General features: G+C 42.8%; 1 protein-coding gene across 4 annotated transcripts in view; it reads right to left on the reverse strand.

Moving 5' to 3' along the window:
* ANO1 (anoctamin 1) overlaps positions 1–22,869 on the reverse strand; it is a 71,052-nt gene that overhangs the window by 27,711 nt on the left and 20,472 nt on the right. For 2 of the 4 annotated variants that reach the window (XM_088175327.1, XM_088175326.1), the window contains exons 2-8: positions 12,906–13,084; positions 10,031–10,357; positions 7,595–7,693; positions 6,470–6,621; positions 5,189–5,243; positions 2,731–2,782; positions 127–192 (exon numbers count right to left, since the gene is read on the reverse strand). In XM_088175327.1, the coding sequence (XP_088031453.1) occupies positions 127–192; positions 2,731–2,782; positions 5,189–5,243; positions 6,470–6,621; positions 7,595–7,693; positions 10,031–10,357; positions 12,906–13,084 (930 nt within the window). The remainder of the gene's footprint in view (positions 1–126; positions 193–2,730; positions 2,783–5,188; positions 5,244–6,469; positions 6,622–7,594; positions 7,694–10,030; positions 10,358–12,905; positions 13,085–22,869) is intronic. The other 2 variants (XM_088175329.1, XM_088175328.1) reach the window with 1 other exon arrangement.

Below are 22,869 nucleotides of genomic sequence, written 5' to 3' on the forward strand. Positions count from 1 at the left end.
GGAATTGATGGCATAGGGGAACCCACATCCACAAGCATCACCCACGCAAAGTTTTGAATTCAGGTTTCAGATTGATCAGAGAAATTGTAGGGAAAGCCTTTGCGAAGACCTTGGCGTAATACTTACCATATTTACCACATTTTCGTCTTTTATTTAAAAGGGCAGTTTCCTTCTTTCTTCCCTCTCCTTTCCCTGTTTACACAGCCGTTCATTAGTGACATGCATGAGGCTGAAAGCAATTAGTGCTTCATCTATTAAATGTCTGTGGCACAAGGGACTGGCAGGAGTCCTGCCTTAACCGGGGCCAGAGGGAGGAGCTGGTGGGGAAGTTTGGAGGAGCACTGCACCATTCCCAAAGGTGGCTGGACCTGGGCTTTTGGAGGGCTGTAGCTCATTAATTCCCTAATGTTCTTTCCTCCTGCAGCTGCTGGCTTTAATAGAGCTGCTTCCAATTCTGTTCACCACGTCTGGAGGTGTCCTGTGGCCCGTGAACATACATTTGGGGATGGAATGAACCAGTTTTGGGTGCTGAGTCAGAGCAAAGTCAAGCACTTGTCTTTGTGCAGGGCAACGATGATTAATGCCAACTGAAAAAAATATACACATATAAATCTGGCCACTGGCATTGGGGAGGATTTGAAAAGACTTAAAAAAAAGAAAAGAAAAATGAGGTGCTCCAGTGTGCTCCATGCTGCCCATCAGTTCATGGCTAAGAAAAGAGTGTGGGACTGGGCTTGAAAGAACAGCGACTATGAACCAGGAACCAGCTCACTGTAGAGTCATTTCTGATTGCTCTTGAAATGAGGATTGTTCAAGTTCATTAACATTTCCAAGATACTAATCACCTGCTGGAGGAGCAGCTCCAGGAGTGCTCAGTATCTTGCGGTATCATTAATTTTCAAAGCTCTATTTAAGATTATACAGGTCCATGAATTGTCTGCAAATGTTTCCACACTCCTGGCAGAAACAACCTGTGAGCAGATAAATTATTTTTCTAGGGCTGTGAGAAGAGCTACATAGTCCCCTTCTACTACAGATCTGGATTTAACAGTGAAGCCAGATTCACGTTTTCACAAAATTTTTCTAAAAAATAACAAAGTCTGCAGCATTCACCTGGGCAGTTGCTTTTTTCCTGCTGGGCAGCAGTGCTGCAGCATGATCTGTGTTTGTTTAAAGCTGTTTGCCACCTCTGCTGGGTTGTAACCCAGCATTCCAGCACTGGAACACAAAGGAGCTGATTGAGTTATGCTGGGCTGGCCTGATGGCGTTTTTATTAGTGATATTGTGTGGCCTTGCCAGTCTCAGGTAGAAGAACCATCCAGGAATCCTAACACTCTACCATCCATTACTGTCTTCCCTATTCAACTAATCCCTACTGTGCTTCCCATTTTCTGGACCAAAAAAAATCCCCAAACCAACAAATTAAAAAAAAAAAAAAACCAACCAAAAATAAAACAAAAACAAATCAACTGAGAAAGCAACTCCAAGGCAAGAATTCAAACTGAGATGTGTGACCTTCCCCTTTCAAGAGTCCAAAGATGTAATTTCCAGCAAATGATCCAGCACCAGACTCGAAAAGGGTCTTGAAAGTCACAGAATAATTTGGATTTCCCATGCTACAGAGAACAGCACTTCTGTTAATACTGGCTGGACACCAAATTTTAGTGTATATAAGGAGTCAACAATTGTGCATTGTATGTTGTTACTTCAACACAAAAGTCAAAGCATGGAAATAATTTGTGGCGTAATTGTTCTTCTATTATTTGATGTCTTTCTAAGCAGCTGATGGGTCAATATTGGACAGAACTACCTGTAATTCAAGTTCTTATTGTTTTATTTAACTGCTTGTAGGCAAATAGGCACCATAACAGATTTCAACAGTTACCAAACATTTTCTTCCATGTTCACGCACTTTTCTCACTCTGTCTGGGAATTCACCCTTCTACTTCATTTGTTTGGATTTACCATTAACTATTTGTTAACTTTGGTCCCACAGTCAAATGTGTATCTGTGCATCATGTATAAAATAAAGCATATAACAGCTGAGCAGGATCAGCTGCCAACAAATCTTTAAGGTGGCTTGATCTGCAATTCATCTTTGTTATGAGTTTAGCTCTTACAGCACAAACCCTAGGGCTGAAATCCTAAAAGTCTTGGTCGTGGTGGTACAAATGTCACATCCCCTGACTTGTAGCTCTTGCTCTGAGGGCTGAGGTGCCCAGTTCCAGTGCAAGCCTTGGCCCCTGGCTGTTCCAGGGGGTTCATCTCAGTCCCACTCAGCACAGTCATCAGTCAAGACCATTCCACTCAAGTCACTGGAAAACAATCCCACTATAAAATGTGACGTTCCTGCTTGAACAAAATGGGCCAAGCCACAGACTTTCACTGCAGTTATTGGATTTTACAGAAATACCCTCATCCATTTCAGGGGGTGTAGAACACAGAGCAAATCTCATCTGCTGGTTTATGTCACCATCCATTCTAAGTCACATCTGCAGGGGTTACATGCTCTCTTACCATTTAATTTAGAGTTTAATCTATAAATTCACATTTGAAAAAATGTCAAACAGTTGCATAAATTGAATCTAATTTCCAAATAAAACAATTACAGCCACGTACATCAAATTAGAGAGCAGGGGGGAAACCTAAACTCCACAGCCATTTACAACATGCAATTATTTTCAATAGCTGAAAAAGATATTGATCTTAAAGCTAAATAAAGTTCCTTACCCATGCTATATTTTGCTTTGGTACACGTCGTTCTTTTCAGTATTTCATAAACCTACAGAAGCAAAAGAAAAGAAAGGGTTACTTCAGACACTGCCAGTGAAAAGCACAATCTTTTTGTGTACAGCTCAAATATTGGCCAAACCAAGATGTCGATGAAGTCATCATTCTTTAATAAAAGTCGTGGTATTCAGGAGAGCGGGGCTCGGGGCTCTCCGTGCTGTGCTTTCTGCACAGGAGACAAAACCTTAACTAAATAGTCAGCTACCAGGAGGATGGATGGGGGCAAACAGGGCTACTCCTACCCCCTGGCATAACAGAAATGCAATTTTTGCTCATGCTAGCCATCGATCAAAGCTCAGGGGTGCTCGTCCCTGGCTCTGGGGGCTGGCTGCATCCCAAGGAGCCGAGCAGAGCTCCGGGCTCACGGCGTGTACACAGCACGCAGCCCTTTATCAAACTGGACTAACACAGGCTGACCTTAACATCTCTGAGCCTGCCTGACCTCGGTGGCAAAACACACGTATTTATTTTGGGATTTATTGCATTTATTGTCGGGTAACCTTTGCACAGCTCAGCAGGCTGCCCGCGAGGTTCAGCTTTGGGCTGCTCCTGTGCAGCGATGCTCTCCAGCAAGGCAAGGAGGCAGCTCAGGGAAACCTGGAGCAAAGGCCCCTCCTGCCACTGCCTGGCCTGTCCAGGGAGCTGGGGACTGTTTCCCAGCTCCCTAACCCGTTTGCTAACTTGACTCTTGCCCAATTCACTGGAGGAAGCAAGAGAGGGCATCTGGGGCAAGTCCCACAGGTCATCCGTCTGTCATCTTGTAACCACAGTGAATTCAAGGGCTGTCACAGAGAGATTTTTCAGTTATATAATTTTTTTTTTATTTTCTTTTTTAATAACTGAAAGGTCTTTGGCTTAGTTCTATTCATCAAAGACTCACGGGTAGTGACTAGATTCCTGTTCATTTCGCAGTAGGTGGAAGGGTCAATATTTGCACTGTGGTTCAAAAATACATATGAGAAAGGCAGGGGAGAACTTTAAGAAAGAAGAATACAAACAGCAATACACACAGAATAAAATTATGTTGGGAAACATTCAATATGTTCTTCATTACTGGGTGATTTGCAGGGATTTCACACAAAGCAGCATAGCACCAGCATTATTTTTAAATGCCCAGTGTTCCTTCAGTCATTTAAAAAACCCTCTTCCCTCCTTTTCCTCTCAGCCTCTGCTCTGAGCTTCTGTTTCAACCCATTTTCCAGTCAGTGTTGCTCATCCTCTTGTCTCATGGAGCCATTGTGTCTTGCTGCCTTGCTCAGCCTGTCATGAATTTTAACTTTTCATCTCTTGAGTTCCTTGTACTTACGAGATGTTTTCCTACACATCTGGATATATAAAAGAAAGCCTACAAACAAAACCCAGGCTTTTTCTTTTTTTTTTTTCTCCCAATCTCAAGTTAAATGTTTTATTTGCAAATAAACCAAATCAATATTTGCCTTTTTCTTCCCCATTTCTGTGCTCCTGCCTCTGCCTCCCCTGGTCCAGCTCACCTCGCCCCCATAACCAGGGCTCACATCAAAGCCCTGCTCTTCTGGCTAGCAGGGAACTGCACTGTGGAATAAGCTGGAATTTCAGAGCAGGAAAGGGAAGTTGGATATCTTACACCCCTTATCACCACAGCAATGAAAGGCAGCTACGATTGGAATATAAACTCTTTTGGAAACCACTTGGCACCCCAAAAGGCTGATGTTAAATATAAGATAAAAGCACGCTGGCAGTCACATTCCAAGGCACTGGTTAGGAGCAGTGGAATGGGGCAAAGAGTCCCTGTTATCCTCTGAAATGTGCTGCAGCCAGGGCTGCCTGGCACGGCCCCTTCCAGCTGCCCTGGATGCCACACGAGCTGGCCTTTCAGTTCCTCCTTTGGTGGCTATAAATGAGGCTACACCTTCTTCCCCAACTCTATTTCATGTCAGATAAAAGCCATCAACCTCAACACTTTCAATGCCATTACAGAGAATTTCCCCCCAGATACTATAAAGAATATTCCCTGTAAATACCTGGCTGTTTTGTTGGAAATTGCCTTGGGATATTTAGCAGCATTTTGCAAAAAGAACAATATATAGTTACAAAAAGTTAAATCACTCATGGGTGCAGGCAGCTGGTGGGCAGAACGAGTGGTAAAATATAAACATTCCCAGCTGGTGATATCTCTGCTAAGAAAATTACCCATGAACTAGAAAGAAGATCCAAATTATTTTCCAAAAGTCGGCAACCTGTTAGCATCAAACACTACTCAGCAGTAAATCTGGAATTATTTATAATTTCAGTACCTGATGGCACAGGAGATTCTTGGCATCTGGTTAAGAAAGATAAACTTGAACAGGCATTGTATTAAAGCTGTTAACACCGTGACTGAGGGAATATTCACCATAAATTATTTATAGGCAGTACTTACTATAGTGCTTCTCGTTTTACTGTCAAAGAAGGAATCTTTGTCAGACAAATCAAATCTGTTAAAAGATTAGAAGGAAGCCCATTAGGTTAAAAAAAAAAAAAACAACTCAGTAATTTCCTGTTCTTGTTGACCCCTTCAATATTTTCATTTCTCCTGGGGATCTCTCAGAGCTCACATTAAAGAATAGCTTGTAGAAACCCTGTTAAAAAGCAAGTCAACCCAACTCCCACAATTTAAAGAGGCTGCTTATACATTTCACTGGTTTTATGTCTTTATAGGTTTTTCAGTACAAAAGAGAGTGCTGATGCTTATTTAAGCTGAATCCCTGACTGCTGCTGGCCTTGAATTTCTCCTCATAATCTTTAATTTTCCCTGTGAGGCTGCTGTTTCCTCCCCAGCTCAGCAGAGACACAGGTGGTGTCCCTGGAAAAGCCACCTGCAAACAGTGTGAGGCTCATCCATGTCCACACTCAGGAGCTTCTTGTGGACCTTCTCTAATCCCCCAGGAACACCCCACACCCAGCAAACACACAAACACATTTCCTGCCGGCCCAAGGTGTCCCACACACTGACTGGCCCAAGCCCACCAGGGCTCTGCATGTCTGGATTTTAGTGGAAACACTAAAACCCTGGATGTGGGTGCAGGTCCTGCCCTGGGAGTGCTGCCTGTTCCAGCTGGCACATCCATAAACACAGCCTTCAAAGCAACTCCTCTGGGATGCTGGCCAGGGAAGAGCAGCAGCAGAGCAATCCAGGGCAGGGGAAGCTTTGCCTGGGCTCTGCCTCCTGGTTTTTTCCCTGCACCCACATTTACAGCTGTTCTTGCTGATCTGGGATCGATGGCAAAGCCACCTCTGACTTCACTTCAAAAGGCAAGGCCTGGTTGGCACTCCCTGTGTCAGCTGCCCACACCAGATATATGAAATTACTCTGAAATTTATCAGCCCACATCTCTGGCTACAAGTTTTACTGAGCATTTTATTTAATGTAGAGAAGAGGCTGTTACAAACCACATTCTAAATCCCCTTTTGGCAGCCTAACAGGTGAAGTGTATGGTTGTACAAATGCACATTATGTGCCACAACAGCAGCTAAAACACACAGAGATTTCTCTGCAAAGACTCATTCCCCAACAGCGAGCCAAAAAAATCCACCCAAAAAGTAAATTTACTGCAAAATGGAAATATTCTTTGCAGCAATGCCCACCAAAGAGTTGGTGCCTGAGCTGCTCAGAGAGGCTGGGACCTGTGGACATGGACATTTGGGGAAGGTTTTCACTTACAAGTGCTGCTTCTCTCTGGAGAAGGGGTAGGAGAGGCGCTTCACTGTCTGAGGTTTGTGCTCTGCCACTTTTGGCTGGATGGGCTCCGTTATTTTTTGAATCACAGAATTAATCTTTTTCAGGAGGCCGTGGGTCTGGTTGATCTGATACATCTGAGGGAGCAAGGAGGAAAAAAAAAACACAGTAAAACTTCACTGCTTTTTGGTTATCCATAGGTCAGAGTGATCTGTAAGGAATAAACCAGCAATTAGATAAATATATCACAATAAACTATTGAGGAGTGTGGTTTGCATTCTTGAAATCATCCAGAAAGAAAGGGATGGGAAAATCAAACCAAGGGTTAGGTAACCACAGGCTCACAACAGATTTTTTTATCTAATTGTGCTTCTGATTAAAATCCCTGGTAAGTGAGGCAATAACGGGGATTAATACGAAATCCAAACCAAAAGTGTGGTTTTAGTGTTGTAATAGATGATGCTGGGCTTGGAGACTGTCTCCTGCTCCATTATGGACTTCCCTGTGCAGGCTGGGACCTGCACTTAGTCTGTGTTTAAATATTAATCCATCTCTGAGCTGTGCTCACTGAGCAGGTAGCTATCTATCCATCTATCTATCATGGGTGATTTAGAATTGATGAAAATACACTGTCGTTCCTTTAATGATATTTCAAATATTCTGAAAGGTAATTTATTTTGTGGTAGAGTGGTCCCAACCCCTGCAAACCTGACTGACTGTGTATATGAACAGTCACTGAACCCAGTGAGATAAATTCTTATCCTTGTGTTCATTTTTAACAGTCTTCAGGTGAGAAAAAAAAGTCCAAAAGGCACACAGAAATTTCACCATCAATTGAAATCGCTCATTTTAAAACATACTGAGGATGAAATCATGCTCATCATGTAAAGACAGTGGTAGCAGCCAAAAATTCTTCATTTCCATTCTTCCTTCCAATTTTTCCCTCTGCTGCCCCAAGCAGGTACATTTGTGACTTTCATTTCTGGTGCACATCAGTTAATTGTTTTTAAAATGCTTGTGGAAAGAAAAGTCTGCATTTGTAAGATGCTCTGAGAGGAACATATGTTTAAACTAAGCCTTCACGAAGAAAACAAGAAAATCAGGGCTCACCTTTTTTGTGGGCATCTTGAGCTTAAGGAATTCTGCCTCTCGACACAATACATTCCATGGTGCATGTATTTTTACAAACCCAATCCCATGGATTTTAGTCTTAAAAAAAAAAGAAAAAAAAGAAGCAGGGGAAAATGTTACTGATGAGAGGAAATTAAACACATTACCCCTTGTGATTCATACATATTTAAGGAACAAACAGTCCATTAGGACCAACATGATAAATCTCCTTTGTTTGAGAGAGTTGGTTTCTAACAACAGGACAATCACTGAACACCTCACTGTGCTGAGCTGCTATAGAACGTGACTCAAAAAACGCTATTCACTCCCACAGCAATTACCACAAGGTTAAACAGATAAAAACTCTTTGGGAAATAAAAGCTAATGACTGTGGACACAAACACGGGCTGAGCCAGTTAAATTTGAAGCAGAGGCACCCAGCCAAAATGGTGTGATTTGGTGAGTGTGTTGTAATTGCTGGGGCTGAGAGAGTCCCTGCTGCTCATCCCTCAGAGCAGCAGCCTCAGAGTCAAATGTGAATATATCCATTAAACCATCATAATTAGGAAAACCAGTAGGAAGAACTCCACCAAACCAAGCAAAAGGAGGATAGGAGTTAATGGCAATGTTAGTGGTTTATCTGCAGCTCAGTAATTCTCAGAGCTGTGTTCTGGAGGGCCGGACATGGATGTTTGCTTCTGGCACTCCCACATACACCCATGTTTGCTCCCCCTGGAGCAGCCATTCCAAAGGCAAACGATATCTGACCAGGAGGCATTCAGCAAATAGAAGAGAAATGAGCAACAATGAATCTTTCTAATCTTGCTGCTGCACCAACTCAGAAATTATAATAACTAGCTTTCACACAGCTGTATTCTCACTGGCTTTCTAGAAACTGGTACTCAGAGGACCATGGAATGGTTTGGGTTGGAAGGAAGCTTAGGGGACATCCAGTTCCAACACTCCTGCCATGGACAGGCCAGGCTGCCCCAAGCCCTGTCCAACCTGGCCTTGTTTTAATCAATTATTCGTGGACATCGAGCCACTGACCACAACTCTTTGTGTGTGACCATCCAGCCATTTCATTGAAGAGAGCTTGATTGATTTATTAAACACCATCTGTTCAAGAAACCTTTGCTCTTTTGGAGTCAGTGAGGTCTCCAATGCAGCTTTGTGGCTTTTCAGGCCCAAGTGATTGCAGATCTTTCCCCCTCCATGGACATGCTGACTGTGGAAGCTGATGTAAATCCCTGAGTCTTGCTTTCACCTTTACACTTTCATCTCATGTGGTTTGGTGTCTTGCACTGAAAGGACAAGGTTCCCTCTCTTTTACACTGTCCTGGCTTGACTCCTGAGCCCTTCTGCATAATCTGAAATCATATTACATGTCATAGGTGGAACCTCCCATCTGGCAAAGGATTTAAATATCTATGACTTTGCACAGGCAACCTCCCTGTTTGCTATAGGAACCTGCAAGTAGGGCAGAAAGCAAGTCTGATTTTCACTGGAAGACAGAGAGGGAAAAGGTTTTGGGGTTTTCTTACACTGTACCATGTTAAGTATATATATTACATGTACATAATACATAAAAAATATAAATGTCTGTAATTTGTGAGTAATAGGTGACAGATTTATTTTTTGCAGCCTGTTCCCAGGTCAAAATGTTGATCTCAGCTTTTAGATCCTGTAAATTAAACCAGCATAAATGTTTACCCTCTCTCAGGAGTCTGAGGCACATTGGTTGGGTCAGATAATTGTAGCAGCTTTCTTTGAAATTAATACTGCTGTGTCTATTTCTACTAATCACACACTGGCAGCACTTCACATACATCATTTTTTACACGGTCTAATGGGCTTTTAATAGAATATCCTGTTTTCAGGGTGCAGGTGGAAGATGTTACAAGCTGTACTGTTCATGTCTAAGAATGGAAAGAGCAAACTGTAACACAGACCCATGTGCTCCAGCAGGAGCGTGGACCAGAGCCTCCTGAACAAATTTAATTCTCCTCAAGCCTATATTGAGGAATAAAGATGACACTGCCTGTATCAGGTTTTTCTTTTTTTCTCAGAACTGGAATTGCCAGAGAATCAAAACCACTGCATGCTGTAAACCCACCAAACTGGGATTAGAGTTCAGAGCAATTTAAGCTTCATTTCCAGACAGTACAACACAGCTGTGTTGCAACGGTGGGTGTGCCACAAATCCTGGCCAAGAAAAGTCAGGAATTTCACCTCATCAAGGCATTCACACTCCTGTGCAGCCAACTAAATCAGTGGGTGAGGATGGCACTGACTGCCAGAGCTGCAATCAGATCAGCAAGAGCTGAGCTTGTGCAACCTTGGTCAGAGCCAGGTTCAGAGGCACAGCTCAGCATCCCCCAGGACCTGGCCACCAGTCACCCTCTCTATTGCTAACCCTTCCAAGGGGATCCTTACATCTTCATCACGCTCCAGCTCCAGCCCAGCCTCCACGAGGTTCCCTTCATACTCCTCCCTGCGGAACCTCTTGTCATCCTCGTGGTAATCCAGGTGAGGCTCACTGTCCCCCATCTCCAGCTGCACCCCCTTCCCAGGGAGTGGCTGGTCCTGCTTGCTGCTTCGGACACTGGCATCATTCTGCTGGGCTCTCCTGGCCAGAGTCTTCCCAGCCGAGGATTTCTTGTAGTGGTACACCAGGATGTAATCCACCTTCCTCTTGCCATCTCGGAAGTAGAGCCCGTATTTGCAGTCAGCATCCGGGTTTTTGGATAGGGAATTTAATAACTGGGAGAGGGGAATGGGGGTGTGGAGAGAAGAAGAGAGAAGAATAATGAATGCACAGCCCAACACAAGCACCAGGCAGACCATCCTCTCCTATCGAGGCTCCTTTTGCCTGGAGCACAGGATGCCCTCTCTCCAGACAGCCAGCAGATGGGAGGAGTGCCCCCCCATGCTACTTACTCTAAAAATTTTTGCAAGTTAACACCTTTAATATTACTGATAGCCCGCTGGGATTTTATTGGCAAGAAATAAATAGATTGCATGACTGGGGTTTAATCTAATCACCAGCACACTGGTTCATAAGTCAGCTAGTTGCTGGGTTTGGTTTTCTCCTTCGGGGGTTAATTGCCACTAAGATCGTCTGTCCTTTTCCACCCATGACATCTGCAATGCTGCAATTCTGACAAATAGATTAATATCGTGTGGAAACATTTCTCACTTCTCTTATCTATCATTGCAAGTCCATATCATCTGAGAAAGAGATCATCTTAGATACAGACTGAAGGGAGCCAGCTGGTCCTGCAGCACGGCCAAAAACGCCATGGAAAGTAGCCAGGGAAGTGGGGTCACTGCTTATTGAGTTCACCACTTCTTTTTCCCACTTACAAAACTATGTCACTATGTGATCTGATGGTGGCAATGGCTTTATTCCCAGCCTGAGTTAATGCTGGGTAAGTGCTGCAAGATACGTGAAAGGTAAGGCTTAAAACACAATTTCATTTCCAGGCATTTATCTGAAAACTTCACAGGGCAACTGTAGAAACAAACAAACAAACAAAAAGTACTAACAATTTATCTATTTCTACTTTTATAACACTCCTCATGCATAATTCACAATTCTACCCTTGGAGATGCATGTACTATTAAAAATAAAATAGGAAGAAAATGCACTAGTAACTGGCATTTGTTTTTACAAAATATACCCATCCCAGGAGTGGCTTTTCAGTGGTCAGGGAACTTTTCTGGCTTTTAAACTTATAGAAGAATGTCCACCCTCTATGGAGGGAAAAGGACTTGTGCTCCAAAAGAGAGTAAGTGGTCATCAGCTGCAAAATGCTAAAATATGTTTAGGATGTGCACACCTGCTTATTTCATACATAAAACACTAAATGTAAGTTATTTTAGATAGCCTTTTCTTCTCTTTCCTTTAGGATCTCATCCCTCTTTCCCATTTAACCAAAACCCTTTACAGCAAGTTAATAAATATATAATAAAATAAGACAGCATTTGGAGCCACCATGGAATTCACTCATTGTCCTCTTGCCTCTATTCCCTGTTCCATGAAAACAGGGGAGGTTATTTAGCCATGTAAAACTCTTCAGGGCACAGTCTATTCTTGTTTGTGCCCTACCTAGATATTCTCATTTAGTTTGTAAGCATAACTTTGATATCAAAGACCCTTAATATCTCTTACTGTCCAATTGCTTTATGATTAATGGCACGCGCCTGTGAATTCAGAACATTTTTTTTAAAGCAAGAAGACAGTCTGCTTGTGGCAGGCAACTCACTTAGGGAAATTTCTACAGAAACAAAATAGTAACAAATGGCAACTAACTGGATTGTGTTTAATTTTGTTTTAATTGGCTGATCTTACTAATAATTAAACAGCAGTTTCTGAAAAACTGGGCTGAACTACTACTGTGGCTACTAAAGGCTCAACAAATTCATTATTATGTGAGAGTTGCTATATCCCATTGCAAACAGGAAGCAGCCAAAAGCTTGGTTCTGTTTTAAATAAATTAATGGTCATATTATTTTAAAGATGGGGTATAGATGCTGAAAGATACTCATGGGCCAGATGCTCTCTTGCAGTACTGCTGTGCTTAAATGAAGTTGCATTGACTTAGACCATGTAAAGCTCATGTCTCTTCAGCTGTGAATGAGACAGAGAAAAGACATTTCAGTTTCACCACAGCAGGAGCATTTTAACACCCTGACAGAATCATTCATCCATGCTCCATCCTAATTTTAAGCACAAGCACAATAAATCACATGTTGCTTTTTCTGGTACCTCTTTCCCCAGCGAATCTGTTGTATAGCCCACTCCACCTTAATAAACTTCTTTTTATGTTTAAATTACATAACCAAGTCATAATCATGCCAGGTATTCATATTACTAACTTCCTTTAAAATCTGTGTTAAAGAATTTAACCGAGGAGCAATTAATGACACTGGCAACCTAATCTCCATTGTGTGCTGGAGAAGATCAGTTCAATGTTACCTATGTGAACAATGGCTTTTGCATGAAATTTTAGACATTCTCTTCTGTTCTTCTCTGCACTGGCAAGAAGATGTAAAGGTTGGCACAGCCTTGTTGCCAGATTTCTTACTCTGAGAAGAGTCAGCCCCTTTTTATGTTACAGGTTAATCCATTTCTCACACCTCCAAGAACAACCCCCACCACATCAGCACAGACTGTGCCTGGTGGCAATCCTTCCCAGCACCTTGGAAAAACAGAGGGAGAGGATTTCAGAGCATCCTGGGAGTGATGAGGATGGGGAATAAGCTGAGGGCTGAGCTTATTTCTGTCCCAGCAGCCGTGACCACTCACCGTGCTCTCGTGCTGGTCGTAGCCGATGTCCTCGATGGCTCGGATGTTGATGATGTGGATGCCCTTCTCCTCAGCAGGCAGGCAGGAGTACTTCTTGTTCACCCTCATTCCTGTCTCCTCTGGAGCCTGGCTGAGATCTTCTGGCAGAAAATCCACCCCATGAAACTCGCTGTCTGCGTCTGAGAAGGGAGGGAACAATTTTATCAAGACTCTTTAATCCCAACCTTGCTCCTCCCAGAGCCACCCAAAAGCTGAAACGTATCCTGTTCCTGCCTTCTCCTGCCAACGAGCCCTTGGGCAGGGCTCCCATCCCTTCTCCATTGCTCTGTTCTCAGCTTTCCTCAGCCCTCTTCAGCCCTACCTGGGTCTTCTCCTCCTCCTCCAGAGGAAGAGTGCTCCGTTCACTTTTTATCCTGCACTGCTGTCTCAGGATGTTTTTACTCTCTGGGCTCATGGAATGATTGTATTTCTTGGCAAGAGGAGGAAAAGGGGGGGAAGGGAAAATCTGCTGGTGAGGGTAGGTGCCATGGTGCCTTTCTCTTTTCAGGAGGTGTTTTCTCCTTTAACTTGTTCATGATGGAAAAACTAATCAAGGGCTTCCCCTCAAGAACCTACATCCTGCATCTGATTTACTTAAATAAATTTACTTTAAATAAGCATTCTTATTTAAGTAGTCCTGGAAATCTGGGGGTTTTTCCCTCTCAACCTGCTTCTGATGAAGACATCAGACCAGTTCCCATTTCCTGTTTAAGTATACAGATAGGCTAAAGGATTTAATGTAAACATTTCACGACAAACTGAGCAACCACATAAGTGATAGAATGCAAACTGGTGTTTGCATATGGGCAATGCATATGCTTTATGCAAGCAATAGAAGGCAAAGTGTTCCAAGATTTTATTAATTTTGACACTGAAATAAAATGCTGCAGCTTGTACCCTCTTTTTTTGAAAGCACACAGGAGCAGAGCTTGCTCATCTAAAGAGTGAAGATAAAGCAAGAATTGTAGAATTTATGGATACTAAATTGCCTTTCCCAAATAACAAAGACCATGAAACTGAATTACCCTGTCTGGTTGAACTTCAGGGATAATGTCAAAGGAAGAGATGGAAAATCCCACTCCCCAGCAAATTTGCAGATGATGTGAAACTGAGGAGCAGGATTGATGAACTGGAGGGCAAGGCTGCCACTTCAAGGGGTCTTGACAGGGTGGAGAAATGGAAACCCAAAACAGTCCCCCACTTTTGCAGCCCAAAGAAAGGAAGGCAAATGCTGGGGCCCCACTCCTGCCTTCAACTACCAGCTGAGTAGGTACAGACACAGCAGTGCCAGATTCTTCTCACGGGTGCATGAGAAAAGGATGAGAGGCTACAGACACAAGTTGCAACATGGGAAATTGTGACCAAACATTAAAAAAAACAAAAACCATCAATTCTCTAACAAGAGTGATCACACGATGGGGAAGGAACCAGTGAAGCTACAAATCTCCATCCATCCCTGGAGAAGTCAGAGTTGACCACACCTGGCCCCCCAGTCTGAATGTTGGGACGGCACTGCAATGATCACTGCACTTCTGATCAGGCTCTTCATGGGGACAAGAGGAGCCAGCACAGGCAACAACCTGCAGCAGGCAGAGCAGGAGGATGCAACCAAAGCCTTGGCACATGTCCTGAGCTTATCAGAGAAAGGTAAACATTGCTGTTACGAAAGCCATGCTTCTGTGGAATTTGCAGTTGTGCTCCTCTGGAGCTTGCCAACACCACGAGGATGTTCTGGGCAATCTGCTGCCCCAAGCTGCTTTCTTAGGAACTCCAGTGCTCATTGCCATCATCACTTACCATGAAACCTGGGCAGCAATCACCCTCTACATATTCATGTGCAACACCCACACCTTTGCAGATGTGGGCTGCTGTTCTTGGCTCTTCTTTAACACTCCCCAATAGTTCTCTCAGAACAGACACCACTCATGAGATCTCAGGGCAGCATCACCAAACTCAGAGAGCCACTTGAACAGCAATTTGTAACAGCTCAAGGAGCTTTTTTTTGGGGGTAATACAGAGATGCAGCCAAAAATCTGCTGGCTCATGGGAGCAGCTGGAATGTTTGTAGCAATTCCCTACATGTGTATGGGTGTCTTTTTCCCAGCACTCACATGGGCACACATGGGCAGGCTCCCTGAGCAATGGGAATTGAAACAAGTGTGGGCAGTTGCAGAATCCTGTGCACTCAAGCCTTTATTCTGCAGCTGCAAAATACTCATAAAATAATATAACATAAAGAATAACTTTATGTTACTTCATAACTGCAACAACCTGCATTTTTATTTGGGAGGATGCAGGAAACAACTTTGTAAAAACAATTAATTAAGTGCTGTAAAAGTCCTCTCTTCTTTTCCCTCCTTTTCACACGTGCACTAAGTAAAACCCAGTTATTTCAGAATTTTGCAGGGGGTATTAGGAGAAGCACCTTTTACTGACTGTGAATCTGAATAATGGAGCTGTGAACTGAAAAGTGCCAGTTCAGGAATCACCACTGGGACGGAATAGGCTCAGAGGAGAAAATCCCAAGCTTCATTGAGCCCAAAGGACCTCCCTGTGCCTGGAGCTGCACTTCCAAGCAGCGTTTGTGAAGTCCCAGCACGGAGCAAGGAGACCTGCTCAGATGATTCAGCACCATTGTGCAAGCCCCAACAATCCCCCAGACACAAGCAGACATTTACATTTCTGTTTACACACCAGTAGCCTGGCAATATTGGAAAGAACAAGTGCTTCAGGTAGACAATGAATCATAGAATTTTGGTTTATTATGACTACTGGAAAATATGTGGATTGTGAGAGCTTTCTCGATATAATCTTAGTTACAGCAAGTTTGATTTCTGCACTTAAGGATGATGTCAGGATTTAATACTAAGTAAAGCCATCCAAACCACTTTGGTAATTACAAACACCCAGGGATTACAAGCAGTTCACTTGTGCTGGTTTGGCAAAGGTTTGACAGAACACAAAACCTTTTTTTTTTTTTTACATGGAGTAGAGCATTTCAAAGACTTAAAACCATTAATATTTTATGTTAATCACATTAAACAAGGACAATAATTTAATCTCAAAATAAATTCATGTTCAGAATTATTTATGGCAAGAAAGAAGAGGAAAGGTGAGGAGTGCAAAGAACATTAATGTCCTAATTCAGCTAGACTGACATCCTAATCTCTTTGTTGGGAGCTAAAAGAGGAGAGCATTGTGAAAACTGCTGGCTTTGCTGCCTTCTAATGCTGACTAACCCACTCTCTGCTATTTATTAAGCAGAAAACACTACAACAAAGACTTGAAGAAGCACTCAATGTATTTCACCACAGCCATAAAGCCAATCCCAAAAACCCATGGATTTTGAGTCAGCAGAAGTCTCTAATATTCCCGGGACACGGAGTCAAAACATGCTTGAGTCTCTCACTCTGAACAATACGGTAAACGAGACTGAACTGATAGAAAAAAATTTCAAACATGAAACCATTTCCTTCTCTATTCAAATTTCAGCCGCAGCTGTCAAAATTCCCAACCTCATCTTGCAAAGATTAACACTAATTAATTAATGATCACTTTTCCACCAGTGAAATCTGCACACTCTAACCTTTCCTCATTCATACAATGCTTCTTCACAGAATGCTGAAGACTAGGTGAACCAGAAACAAAAACCTGCTGTAGTAACCGATGTATTTTCTCCATGACTCAATCAAACATTAACATTATAGCCATAACCATGCATAGCCACTGAACATCCCCCAGAAAAAAAGTGTTTTCATCATTAAAATGAATTTTAAAATTGAATTCACACAATGCAACTCTTAAAGAAACACCCTGCATTAGTTCTAAAACAAACATCATCAAATCACCACGAGTACATCTAAACAAATGAACAACTATTTCCCTGGCTCAGCCTGAAAACAATATTGTCACTGAAACGGCCTTCTCTTGGTTTCTTTTTCTTTTTTGCCATGTTTCCTCTTGTTTTCTTTTTTAGGGAGTATGTTTAAAAAAAAGTGGGAGAACAAAAAGAAGTCACAAAGACCTCTGAGTTAGCTGTCCCAGCTGTTCCCAAAAGGGAAGCAGCAGGACAGTTACAAGACCATGTGATTCGAGGCTTTTAAATGTCCACGTCCTTATCTTTTTGCTTTATATAAATGATGATAGAATTCAGAATGAAAAATTAAGAATCACGCAGGTAACTAGGAAGCACATGAAGGAAGTGATGGACACACACACATATATATACTAAAAGAAACACATGCAACCTATAAGCAAAGGTTGAATATTTGTTTATAGAATACTTTTTCTACAGAAAAAAAAAAGTTAGTGTGCACATTGTAAAAAATGTTAGTGCAGTACATTGGACAAGTTTTGGATTTAAGTTCTTGTCTTGAAGAGATAAGATACTGAGATAAAACGCCTTTACTGGGGTTTTGCTTGCTATATATTGCCCCCTAGCAGCAGGATCCTCCTCCAGCACATCCTCACCCAGTCCTCTACCAAAGGACTGCATCTCCCAAATTCCAAGTTAGAGGTTAATAATGAGAGGAGAAAACCAGCATTCTCACAAGTGACTCGCCTATTGCTTCCCCTTTTCCTTCCCCACCTCCTGATACTCTCCAAGGCTGTCAGGTTTGGGGGCCAGGATCTCTGGAGAACAAGGCCAGGCCAGTGCTGGGCAGGCTCAGAGAGCCACCCCAGCAGCAGAGCAGCAGAAGAGCAGCAGCAGAGCAGCAGCAGTGCAAAAGCAGCAGAGCAGCAGCAGAAGCACAGCAGCAGCAGCAGCAGAGCAGCAGCAGAACAGCAGTCACAGCAGCAGCAGAACAGCAGTAGTGCAGCAGTCACAGCAGCAGAACAGCAGTAGTGCAGCAGTCACAGCAGCAGTCACAGCAGCAGAGCAGAAGCACAGCAGCAGTCACAGCCCCAGGTCCCGCTGCTGACCAGCAGGTCATTCGTGCTGGCCCGAGGAGCCGTGCCCAGGAATGCCAGCGAGGATGCTGGAATGCCAGCGAGGATACCCGCTGCTGGCAAGGAGGGCAGTTCTTTTTTTGGGATGCTGACACCTGTTTACGAGGCACTGGCCCCGGACCAACAGCCCGGGCAGGAGCTGCCCTGCTCTCCAAGGAACGCCCACACGTGTCCTGAACTTGTGTTCTGCTCTAAGCCCTGACATCAGGACCTGATTATCTGCACATCAGGGACAATTCGATGTAAATTTTCCCTCGGCTCTCCAGCTGTGAGCAGCCAGATGTTGCCTTGAGCTGTGCTGCTTATGGGGAGGCAGCAGGTTTCACTCACAGGGCCTGGGAGGAAAAGGGAGCAAATTTAACACCTCTGGGGATGCTGATACCTCCTGTCCATCCTTTCAGGGATGCAGGGATGTTGGTATCTCCTGCCCTTCCATCTGCAGGAAGGTGAACCCTGCCTCTTTCCTCTTCTCCAACACCACACTAAGTAGGACACTTTGGAACTTTCCCATCTCCTTTGCTTTTCCATTTTCAAACTTGTAGCCTACATCTGTGCTGGTTATCACCTTAATGAATCAAGCATGATGTTATGACCCAATCCATTTAAAAAGAAAAAGCTCAAACAGTGAAATAAATCTTGGATTCCATGGACAGTTTCCTTTGCAGAGGAGAAATACTTTCAAAGCAGGATGACCTTGATGTGCCTGATGCTGACAACTCACACTGAAGGGCAGAGCCCATTCAGACACTTCATGTCCAGTGCTTGGGAGTCACACGGGTGGAAAAACTTCAGCTCCTGGCAGGATGATTTGGATGATCAGCTGGCTTAGCTCTGTTCCTCACTACTGAGAATGGTGGGGCTCTGGAGTGGGGCTGCAGCTTTCCTGGAAGTCTGGCTGCAGCTTTAAAATTATTGATCTATTATTATCAGCAACATACTCAAAGCAGGTTAGAAGGACGCACAGCTATGACATAATTTTTTATTTATGCCTGTCTATTTTTGTTTTTAAAGATTTATTTACCCTGTTTGCAGGATGCAGCCCTGGGCTTGAACACACGTCTGATCTGACACAAGCCTTGTGAAATGTAAAAACAAAGAGCAAAACCACCTAAAGCCTGTAAAGACAATGAACATTTTTGTTTAAATAGCATTTTGAACAGCACATAAAGGACCAGAAAATACAAATTCTACCCTAACACTACTGCCTGTTTATTTAGACCCTGTAAAATCTCACATTTTATAAAAACACATAAAGCCTCTTCCCATCCCAAAACAAATTTCACTTTTTTTTCTCCACAACTATCAACAACTATTTAATGATCTATTAAGTAAACCTGTTTTCAGACCTATTTCTAAATTAAGCACTCTTCTTCTGTCAGGCACCAGAAAAATATTATTTGCTTCTGTTGCCATTGCACAAAGATCAGCACTAAAACTATGCTCAAGGTTGTGGTGAAAACAAAACTAGATATGGGAGAGCCACTGAATCTATGTTTTGTGAATCCTGTTAAATATGTTTTGCAGGGTTATGATGCTCATTATTTTTGTTTGCATGTTCCAAGAGAAGGCAGTTTTTATCAATGGGAGCAGTAAGATGAAAGGAAAGAAAGGATTATGGTGAGAGAATTGGTATTTATAGGTATTTTATGGATACCTAAACTCTCACCAGAATCTAAATATAAAAGATATCTAGATACATTTAAAATATGATGCATATTTTCCTTTACCAGGCTGTAACAAAGGATTCTTTATACCAAACATGTAAAAATGAGGATCCAAAAATTACCAGTTTTACTCTGAAATCTCAGTCATGGGCTGCAGCCTGGGGCTGAGGCCATGGCACACGTGCTGGCTGGCAGAGCCAGCTGCTCTTTATCCCTGAGGTTTCCCATTTAAAGTCCTAATCTCGAGACATTTGCACTCGTGTTTACATTTCCATGCAAAGCCACGAGGGCGTTTGGGCTGCACAAACCCAGCCATGGATGTTTTGGAAGGCTTTGCTCATCTGATAAAGAGGGTTTGGGCCACAGGCACCAACCACATCCAGGAGTTGCTTTTCTACACCTGAGCTGAGAGAGGCAGTCACTGGCGCTGGGTTCTGCAGGGCAGAGCTCCACCTTATTTATATATATATATTTTCTGGGTGTGCCCAGGCAGGTGGAGCTGATGTGGTGGGGAGATGGGGGTGGGAGAGATCCAGCCAAGGTCCCAGCTCTGTTCTCCCTGAGGAAATCTAACCAAATCCTGCCCTGAGTAAGAGCTTGGCTCTCCTGAGTTTTCTTCACAGCCCTGCAATTTTAACTTGGAATAACACTGATATAAGATATAAGATAACAAAGGGGCAAGTTCCACAAGCAGCCGGAAGAATCTCCCTCCTTGAGCAAGGGAATGCAAATCAATGGGTAGGAAAAGCTCCATTCACTCCTGTCTACCCACGGGAATGCCATTCCTGTGTCTCAGGAGCCAAGCTGAGGCACACCAGAGGCAGAAGCCCTAAGAAGTGTCAATGCAGCCAGGTACTCTGCTCCTTGGTTTTTAGAAAGAGCTGACATCTGGAGGGTGCCACATCCCACCAGCCAGCTCTCCCCATGCCAGGGGATGCAGAAATCCATGCTGCAGGAAAACAAGACACTCCTGCTTAGGATACCCCATAGAGGCCCCATCCTGAGTGGCAGAATTCTTGGAGCAGAAAGCTGATCCATCAGCAAAGGCAGCTTCCCTTTGGGGCCAGCATGGGAAGGAGTGGGCTAGCACCCTGGTAAGGCTTCCTGACAGCCCCCAGTGAAAGGCACACGTGGAGTGATCGAGGATGGACATTCTTTGCAGTTTGGCCCTTGGCAGGGAAGCTGAGAAAGACTCAGGGCAGCAGGGCTGAGCCCAGGCTCTCCAAATCTCCTCCTCAGGGAGCTTTTGACAATATTTATTATCTAACACATCTTTGTATCAAAGGAGCAGTCAAGATCCAGTCTAAGTGTAAACAGCTGCCCTGTAGGTTTAGTAACAGGGGACAGGCTTACTAATAAACCTGGATTATCCAAGGTACATTGGTCAATCCACATTTCCTGCCCAAAAACAAAGGAGTGGAAATTGCCATGAAATTGCTGTCACCTGTACAATGGAAAGAAGCAGAGCGTGGAGGGCTCTGTGGTTGCTGCAGGTGCTCAAAGGCAGCCGGGCCAAAATCTCTGTCCAAATATCGAACTTTCATTCCTAACGTGTTCCTGTTTGCTCTGCAGCAGCACTTTTCCAAAAGGAGCTCAGAGTCCATCCCAAAGGATGTCAGTGCCTAACACTGCTCCCCTAAAAAAACAAACAACAAATCCAAGGAGTTCTTATCACAAGAACCTAAGACAGATCTATTTTGAAGGATCACTGTGATCTACCTGTATATAAACAGGGACATCTTGGCAAATTCAAAGAGATGACAGAGAGGTCCTATACAGAAAAAAAAAAAGACACACCTTTGTAATTATGGTGACCAGGTAAAACACTAGTGAAAACAGAAATAATAAAGGGCAACTCTAATCTAGTATTTTATTTCAAAAAGTGAGAGATAGGATTCCCCTGTTTTGCCATCTTTCAGTTCATTATTCTTTGAGAAATCATCCCCAGAAAGAGCATCACCAAACAATCACCAGAGGGGCATCATTCTTCCCACAACAAACCCTCAACACTCCCTTCAGTGCTAGAAATGAATCCTCCTCCACTGAGGAAACCCCTCTGAGCACCACAAAAGTATGGCCCAAACAAGCAAAACTAGAAATTACAGATTTTCAAACAGAATGTATTTTCTGCAGCCAAATCTTTTTTAAATTCCCAAACTGCAGCTGTTCCACCACAGAAGAGCCCAAAATTCATCACAGGCACGTGGTCAGTGATGGGCTGCCCAAAGATATTCTGGGTAAGAAAGGAAACAGCAGCTCCTGCCAAGAGCAAGCATTTGACATCAACGCAGAGAGAAAGAGAGAAAACATTATTTGTTTTCATATTTCCTGAGAAAGACATTGAGGATGTAACCTTGTTATTTATGCAGGGTCAAGGTTTCATCCTAGAATTTAGGAAAGGAATTTGTTTTCCCCTAAAGTGTGATTAAGTTTATAAGACCAAGACAAGTTTTGATTGTGGGTTTTTTCTGTTTTGGTTAGCAGAATAATATTTCACTTTCTGTCTTCTCTTTTATTTGAAAAAGGAAAATATGCTGTTCATTTATCTGCTAAATGTTTATCCATTCTCTGTTAAAAAACCCTAAACAATAGAAGAAAATGGAATTAAACTTTAATATATTGCTTATCTTCAAGCACTGAAACACTTAGAAAAACAATACTCTGCATGAAAAAAAAGACCCATGTTTTACCAAAATGTTTAGAAAAAGTAATTTTTTTTGATACCTTAAAAGACAGTATCTGTTATTCCATAAACTTTTTCAAAATACGTTGTAAATGGCTATTTACAAACTTGATTGCTTTTTAATAGTACATACTTTATGCTGGTGGGTTTGTTAAAACACAGTTTACAAAACACAGCTAGGTTTCTAGTCTCATAAACAGTCTACAAATTTATTTTTTTTAATATTCAAGATCTCTGGAAATTATCTTGAAGTGGCTGCTTTTAAACCTACAATAAATGTATTGTCAATGGAGAGAAAGGGAGCTTCTGACTGCAGTAATTATGTCAATATTGGTATTTTTAAGGAAGAGAGGGCAACTAGCTTAATAAAAACAAAGGTATTGCAGTTCTGATTGATTTCAAATCTGAGATAACATTCTAGCAACATCCTTGGGCCATTTGCTTTACTGACCTTTTGGATGTCTGTGGCCTGTAGCACTTTCTGGTTTTTATTACAATATTGCACGAAGCATTTTTTATGTTTGAGGGACAGACAATATTTAAAAATATTTGAACGGTTTGCAGAGGGTGAAAAAAAAAATGTTTGATGGGGTAAATTTTTGTTTTCACATTGTCAGACTCCACAGCC

Source organism: Sturnus vulgaris, chromosome 18 (assembly GCF_052056855.1).
Source record: "Sturnus vulgaris isolate bStuVul1 chromosome 18, bStuVul1.hap1, whole genome shotgun sequence".
Classification (NCBI taxonomy): domain Eukaryota; kingdom Metazoa; phylum Chordata; class Aves; order Passeriformes; family Sturnidae; genus Sturnus; species Sturnus vulgaris.